At 35.3% G+C, this 8,445-nt stretch overlaps 1 protein-coding gene across 1 annotated transcript; it reads left to right on the forward strand.

Annotated features, from left to right (window-relative positions):
- Window positions 1–1,963: 1,963 nt before the first annotated feature.
- LOC140244931 (uncharacterized) lies at window positions 1,964–7,467 on the forward strand. The gene is made up of 4 exons (XM_072324542.1): window positions 1,964–2,120; window positions 3,338–3,357; window positions 5,513–5,792; window positions 7,223–7,467. Exons 1-4 carry the CDS (start codon window positions 1,964–1,966, stop codon window positions 7,465–7,467), a joined length of 702 nt encoding a protein of 233 aa, XP_072180643.1.
- The last annotated feature ends 978 nt before the right edge of the window (window positions 7,468–8,445 follow it).

Here is an 8,445-nt window from a genome sequence, read left to right on the forward strand (position 1 = left end):
AAAATGAATTTATTAGTATTCAATTCAAATCAATTCAATTCAATTCATTTATTTTCATTCTTCTTTTTCCAACAAAACTTAACACATAATAATAAAACTACATGCTTTGTAGTAGTGTGTAGGTGAGGGTAAGGATGAGACGATAGACGTAGCTTAAATCCTCACAGTTTGAATTCTATTGTCAAGCTTTCGGGGCCCTGCCTTTAATCAAGACTGAGGATCAAAGAAATCAGACAAAATAATGATGATGGATACAGAACATGATATAGATATAATATACAAAAAAAAAATGATAATGATCAAGACAATAGTGAAAATAATAACGATAATGATAGAGGCAGAAACAGCAGAAAATAGCAAAACTGATAGGAGTGTATAATCAATATGCGTCAATCATACATAAAATAACATACATACAATCATAAACAAGCATACATAATATACACATATATAACCAAACACATGCGCACACACACGTCATGCACATAGTACACAAATATGCACGCACATATCCAAATGCATATTATGAAGAGTTTGTTTGCAAAAACAGATAAGTCCATTTATGAAGATTTTGAAGTACGGTCTCTGTCATAAAGTACAAAATAATACCTTTTAAATGATATATTGGTCACTATACATAATAAAGGTACATTTTTGTTTACTTGTATATTTTGTATATTTTTTGCATATATATATATATATGTATATTTATTGTTCACTCGCCATGAATAAACTAAATTCATAAACAATGTACTAGGACATTAAGACACGACATGTCATAATTCATCTTGTGCTTTACCCACGATACACAATCTGGTGTCAAAATTGAATTTCTTAAACATTGATGCAACCTCTTTCTAACTTTTTAGTGTACTCATGATTAGTATTCTAGATATCTTAAGCTTATTAATTTGTACTTTTTTTCAAGTCTGTACACATTTAGCTATTTATCTATATGAAAATCACCTGAAATCTGGATTTCTGTTTTTTCAAAACGTCAGTATCAGCCATGTGCCCTGGTAATCATTAATTATCAATCATTAATCACTATAATATTTCAAATCACCTTGCATAAATTCATAGACATTGTACGTGTATGAAGAAATTTCAGCTTCAAGGAAGGTTATGTAAATTCATCTTATGCTCTTTAAGCATCTACACTGTCTTGTCAAGTTCTAAAAGGAAGCTTTAGATTGGCGATTCGAGCCCTGTCATGCAGACTCTTGGCGAAAATGTTGTTACGTGCATGCACGAGATAGCAGTTTTCTGTCCGTACTGCATCCTCCTATTTCTTTTCACGATGGTAAGAATGGTTCGTTGTGTCTTCCCAAAATCTAGGTCTTCCCAAAATCGGAGAATGCAAGTCATCCAGAAGGATTCGGTGTCACAAAACTCCGTCGCCAATCTTATAACTCGCTTGTAGTTTATGCTGTTATTCAAAGGTCACGCTATATTTGACTGGACTGTCAATCACTCCCGCAATATTGTAAATTGCCTTATGTATTTGCTTTTCCTTTCAATATCCATGAGTCTGTATGTACTTTAAAAAAGAAAAAAAAGAAGAAATAAACAGGTTTCCTTAAAACGTGGAAAAGGGGTGTTTTTGGTGTGAATTATTAGTCTCTTTTTATGCATGCAGGAATGTTTGATGTGATGCTGAGAGTGATAAGGATCCCAATCATTGCAGCCATTTCATTAAATTTGATATGATTCCTATTTGCAATTTGATTGGGATTTCCGCATCAAAATTTGATAAGATTTTTTTCAATTGAATCTAATCAATTTTGATTAGAAAAATATCTTCTTTCCTAAATGGTATTTTCATAGAAATGATTACGGTCGACGGTGGACATTGAGGAGGTTATCATTATCCACCGTATCATCCACTCCATATAGACATACCCATGAGCAACTACCTTATCGCAAGTGTACCTGTCACCAGAGGTTCACTCAGATCCACGACATGCATGGGAACAAGTTCCATATTCCTTTTGCCCGAACACAGGCTTTCCAGACATCGTTCTTTCCCGATTCCGTACGACTGTGGAACTCGCTGCCAAGCTCGACCATTTACACCTCCACAAACCAATTTAAAGAGGAGATGCGAAAGATTCAGCTAAGTTAGAAGGATGCGTGTTTTTTTACTCGCACGTAGTTATTTATTTATTTATTTATTTATTTATTTATTTATTTATTTATTTATTTATTTATTTTTTTTTTTTTGGGGGGGGGGGGAGTAATTACACAGCACACTGCGCATCACTCTAAAGTACGGCGATACCCCTCATTGGTGGACTGTACTGGAAACCCAGCTAACACTTGGACATTTTCTAAACTTTCTTGAAACGTTCCAAGTTTGTTATTTGGACGTTTTGTCAAAACTTTTTCAGAACGTCTTTTTGTGGAAGGATTTCGACGTATTTAAAACGTTTCAAATGGACGTTATGAAAACGTTTTTTGACCGTTAAAAACCAATACAAAAATCTTTCGGAATTTTTAAGGACCAGCAAAAAACTTTTTAGACGTTATAGACGTCAGTAAAACCTTTTAAGAATATTCAAAACGTTCTGTGGACCTTCTGCGGACGTCCAGAAAACCTTTGAAAACCGTCTATAGAACGTTCAAAAAAACGCTTTAAGAACGCCTAAAAAGTCTTATGATCCGTTCCAGAACGTTTAGAGAACCTTTCATATCCGTCTAGAACGTGCAGAAAATCTTTTAAGAATGTCTAGTGTATATTTTTTAAGGGTATTTTGTTTATATAGTTATGAGATTATACAGGCACAATCTGAGACTAATGTACCCTAATCCTAATCCTATATACAATGTAATTCTATCCTAACCTGTTCCTAATGTCCTACCACCTATACCTATACTACACCATATTCCCAATTGATGAATGTGTATCATACCACCAAAATGTTGTAATGCATGAAAACATGGTTACTCTTAGATCACGCACACCTTAATTTGAATATTCATAAATAGGCATGAATATTCATGATAAAGAAACCAATGACGAACACGTAGCGGACCAAATAACGTTTTTTAAACGTTCATTAAAGACGAAGTCGACATAGCGGACCTAACAAGAACCTTTTGTGCACATTTATAAAGGACGAACACGTTGCAGACATAATACTTACGTGTTGTAACGTCCATTGACGTTTTTAAAACGTTTTCAAAAAAAAAACAAAAACTGTGCTCTGCGGTAAATGCTAATCCCAAGTTTGACGTTGTATGTACGTTTTGAAAACGTCCATTTTATACGAAGACGTACGGAACCTCAAAAAACGTGTAGGAAACGTTCTGAAAACGTTATATGTTTGCTGGGAAGGAAGGAAGAAGAAGAAAAGAGTACTGGAAGAGGAAAGGTCAAGATTTGACAGCGAACTCCGAAAAAAAGGAATGAGCATGTCATATCATTGACAGATACTACACATTATTGTTACAATGTTGACCAATAGAATTATTACGGACCTTCTCACTGAAGAATGCTCTGTAACAATGTTTGGATGAGCTGTGACGTGAAATCGAACACTCGCTGAAACACTTGCACTTGAAACTTGCGAACATTGAAATCATGAACGAATAGTCAAACTGCGTGAGCTGTTGAAAAGGATGGGAAACTCCAGTCATCGTGAGATCACATAATTATTGTACAGCGAAGGAAAGGAAAACACTGCGCACAGAATCCCATCTAGCCCATCGTTGCTCACGGTATTGGTGCATGAAAATAATCTCATGTTTGAGTGTGATCAAAACGTAATTATACTGGTACTACAACGTCTTATGTATAGCTATACAATGGTTCAAGGAGTTGAAGCTTATTGTACTGTTCTACTGCGATCAATAATGTTATTGGATTAGAATGAGACAGGCGATTATTTTAGACTTGAAGAACGACATCACGGTAGGCATGGTAGGTAACTTTTTCCTCCATTCATTCACTCGGACATTGCAACGTTTCATCTTTTCTCAATGAATAGTTTAGAAATAGTGGTTGTTTTTTATTGTTAGCTGCTCTGTGTTAAAAGGCTGAATCATAAGTGCAGAGAATGAGAACAGAATCAAGTATTGAGTGCTTGTGGTATCGATTAGATCGGTGTAGCTGTTCGCAAAATCCTTAAACATGAGACGGCGTTATTATCATACAAGACGGGGTATCCAATGATGCATATATTTTCCTTGAAAGGTTCACGATAAGGTGTGCTTTTCGTCGGATACCTACATTTTTCACACATATTGAATTTGTATCAAGGGTGATTTGCAGTGTAGATAATAGTATGCATGTAATCTATTGTCCGTAACTTATCGTATGTATTCACATATGTATTGGTCTATATGTAATTGTCAAGCTTCGAATTCCATTGAAAATTAGAATTAAATTGTAATGAAATAAATTAAAGTGAATGTGCAATAAATTGACAATATTTGTGTGCGAATTCAACTTTATTACCCGTTCTTACCCGTTCAAGAAATATCGTTAATTAGTCATCTAGTCTTCCACCAATGTTGTTCTCCAAAACAGGAAGCAGTATATTTTGCATCTACAAAGTATCTATGTTCTATATTCTATCTAATTTCTATGAATTATCCTTAGTCTCTCTTAAGTTCAAATGGAAGATTAAAAAAAAAAAACTTTAGTCGGTATATTGTTGGATCTCATATCTATACCAACCCTGTAACACCTTGTTAGTGGTACAGGGATAAAAGCACCAGAAGTGTATCTATGCGTGCGTACTTGCATTTGTTTTAGATATAACACTTATTTGGAAAACTAATAATGAAACACTTGTCTGGAATTTACCATGATGTCTGATTTATCCTTTGTTGTGCTCTAATTACACACTAAGTAATGTGTGACGAGTAGATCGAGATGCATGCAGTATGAAAAGTGTGTATTAAACGTGGTATAATTTGTATCATTTCGTTTATAAAACAAAGGCTAGCACACAGTTAAAGGTTCAAGATTTTATCGAATTTTTTATCGAATGCAAGCTGACAAATTCTTCTAAAACACTGAAATTCAAATTAGGTCTAACGGATGATTTTCATTACACTAGAATAATTAACGTAATAACTATTATGGAAAGAGTGGATAATCTGAAACAACACTTGTATTCAGTGTATAAGACATTGCCTACTAGACAACAAGAAAGTTGATCAAAACAGTACCTATAGGTATAAAATAAATGTACTGTGTTTCACGACATGCTATTCAAACTTGTGTACCATTTCCCGACGCTGCGATTTGACTGAAATAACCATTACATATTCATAATTGAGTTACATATAAGAGCATATTCCACCCCCTGTTGAATCTATACGAAATTGGCTGTTCATTTCCTGGCGATAAACAAGTGTAGAGCTTTGAAAGTTTACGCAGTCAAGAGCACCGAACTGTATTCATGAATTCACAGTTCCCTTTTACCAGTTTACCAGTATTTCAATCATATTCTCCTGTCCAACAGACACAACAGTTTTCTACTGGAAAAACAAACAGGATTAGGAAAACAAGAATATGAATAGAGTGACAGTCACTGTTGGCACTACAGGCGGCTCTGAACGTGTGGCAGGTCTCATAGATTTACTTCAAAGCATGGACGATGTTGTAAAGAGTGTCAACTTCAGAGAGATACCTTATAACGTCTCCGACATGGATCAGGTCGAGTTCGATGACGTGAAAGTGTTCATTCTCTGTCATTCCATCAACAATCGGCGGCTGTCTATCACTGATGTCCCACAAGCTCTCTATGATTATTTACTCAGAAGAGCTTGTCTCAAACTAGGTATGTATATACATGTTAGACTGAAAATACTAGTATACATTGCAGTATATTTCTACATCTTACCCTGAAAACAAATATCTTCCCCAGACCGAATAGTGAGGTGCAAGCCTAACAGTCAGGCACTCATACTCGTCTATTCAGACGAATGATATCGGGAAAATACTACATCGTCCCGAATTTTTATTCAACTTTTTGATGAGCTGGAATATTAAAAAAAAAATGGCCCTTGCTGAGTTTGCTTCATTGGGAAATTCGAGAATTACACGTCACAACAGCGGCAATCAACCGAATCATAACTGTCTTCCTTAAATAACAATGTAGTTCAATTGATCCCAGAATAAGCACGGATTATCAAGGTCTCCGTCAATAGATGATAAATAAGCATGTCTCTGAAAAAAAAAAATCATATCGACATTAATGCTGTAGAGCTGCGACCTTTAAAATGTTACAGTGAACTGAAATAGCTTATTGCTTCTTACCACCAAACAATATTTAAACGACTATATATACTGAGCATGGTTATCAATCTTTTGGTTGATCCGGTACAATATCGACTATACTTGAAATAGTGACTAACAAAAGCGACTGGTTTTGAATGAATTTAAATGAAATTTAGAGGCATACGATTTCAATGTATTGAAAAAGTGCGCGACAAAGCTTTTCATGAGTTGAATGAAAAAAAAAGTTGCCCAAGATAACACTTTGGTGAGAATCGGAGATGGAGAGGATCTCGCGTAGCAAATAGCTTCGTTAAGTTTCAAAATGTGGCCTGTTTGTGTGTGTGTGTGTGTGTGTTTGCTTAGATGTGTGAATGTGCATGTTTTTTTATGTTGCAAAAAGTGATTCCTTGTATTTAGGCGTTACCTGATTTATTTGATTTGATTTATTTTCTTCATCACTTACAATTTTTTTTTAGCAATGTAATCAAACATCTACATGTATAGATGGTACTCACTATAGTTTTAGTTTCTACAATTTCAACATCTGTGACATAATTATAGTATACATGTGTTGTGATGTACCATAATTGCACGTTTGGCTGGTATTGATATTCAAATATGAGAGAGAAACTGTGATTCATGTCAAAAGCGAAATAACGGGAAGGTAAACCTGAACCTTTACACCGACACTCGATGCTCGAAAGCGTGAAAATCTGTATCTTGAGGTAGAGACACACCAACTCGAAGTTTGCTTATTGCGTGTTCTCTTGCTAGTTTGCTGAAGAAAAATTAGCTTATACTAATAATTTGTGAGATGCAGATCAATGTCAGATATCCTTGTAGTATCTAAGGCCTAAACGGGAGCTGAAAATATCCCCTTATTACCGTGCTACACGTAGACTGTAGTCATCTGTAACACCACATGACTATACAAAGGCAAGTATAGGGATATTGATATGTTCCTTTCTCAATTATGATCTTCTTTGTCAGGTAAGAAAAATGTCATCATTATTGCGTACGACTTCAAAGATAATGATCTTCAAACCAACGTTCTTGCAAGCATACTGAACGCTTTTCGGATCCAGCAGCCGACGGCGTGCGAGAAATCATCTGCCGTGGTGTTTGCCGGACAATGCGCTTCCTCCCCGCCGGAGTTGCCGGAGGATCAACATAACAAACTCTGCAGCAGCTTGCAGAAAGCAACTCAGCCACAAAAATGTTGTGCAATATTGTAAAGGCAAGACTCTTTTGGCACCCTATTTGCGAGCCAGTAATTCAATTTTGTGTGTTTGTTTATCCAGGGTTGTGGTCGCTTTCCATCTTGCCGGTTTGTTTTATGTAAACGGTAAACATGTTTCTTGTGTTAGGAAAGGTGACAATTTCGTTCACGAATGTACTGAAGATAGCATGATATAATATCTTAACTGTATGAAAGTATCAGTCTGCATGGTACTAAGTACATACTGGTACTAAGCAGTGTATCACCTATCGCGTTGCTCGAAACATAACACAGTCATTAAATAAACATAAGTCACTTCATAGTTTGTGTCTGTGTATGGATGAATGCAAGAACGTTTGAAATGTCATTTGAGAACACTATAACATTTTGTTATAATATGGTTGTCATTTGAGAACACTATAACATTTTGTTATAATATGGTTGTCATTTGAGAACACTATAACATTTTGTTATAATATGGTTGTCATTTATCAAAAACTATTTTTATCGCTTTTTAGGATTTTTTTCTGTCGTGTCACACAAAGAGATTCCATAATGTGTGCAGAGGTTTATTCGATCACTTCATTCTGTAACTGCATTTATTCATGTTCATAGAAAGCGTCAGCTCATGCAGACATGCAATAAATTAGAAGTGCAGCTCGCTTTACATGTAATGATACTGTATTTTACAATGAAATATGCCTCGGCTGTGATAGTTATATTGTTATAGTCTTCTCATTCGAATGCATGGGTAACTTTTACACGGATTATCCGATGTTCTCTTAAGCTCGAATTTGTGTTCTACTATTTGTACTTCGATTTGTGCCATCCATCAATTCACATAATTTTATGATTGGGTTTTGCTGTTCTTGCAGAATTACAAATTACAGTGACTTTGATATAGGAGTGAATTCATTTATAGATGTCTAACCATTTAAGGTGCTATATCGATTTGGTTGAAAATGTTTAATGTCACATAACGTCGGCAGTATAA

Source organism: Diadema setosum, chromosome 2, assembly GCF_964275005.1.
Source record: "Diadema setosum chromosome 2, eeDiaSeto1, whole genome shotgun sequence".
NCBI classification, from domain to species: Eukaryota; Metazoa; Echinodermata; class Echinoidea; order Diadematoida; family Diadematidae; genus Diadema; species Diadema setosum.

Coding starts and splice junctions, on each gene's coding strand:
- LOC140244931 (XM_072324542.1), top strand. CDS start 1,964: ATGCATGGGAACAAGTTCCATATTCCTTTTGCCCGAACACAGGCTTTC. Junction 3,358..5,512: donor GAAGGAAGAAGAAGAAAAGA/GTACTGGAAGAG, acceptor AAACAGGATTAG/GAAAACAAGAATATGAATAG. Junction 5,793..7,222: donor AAGAGCTTGTCTCAAACTAG/GTATGTATATAC, acceptor CTTCTTTGTCAG/GTAAGAAAAATGTCATCATT.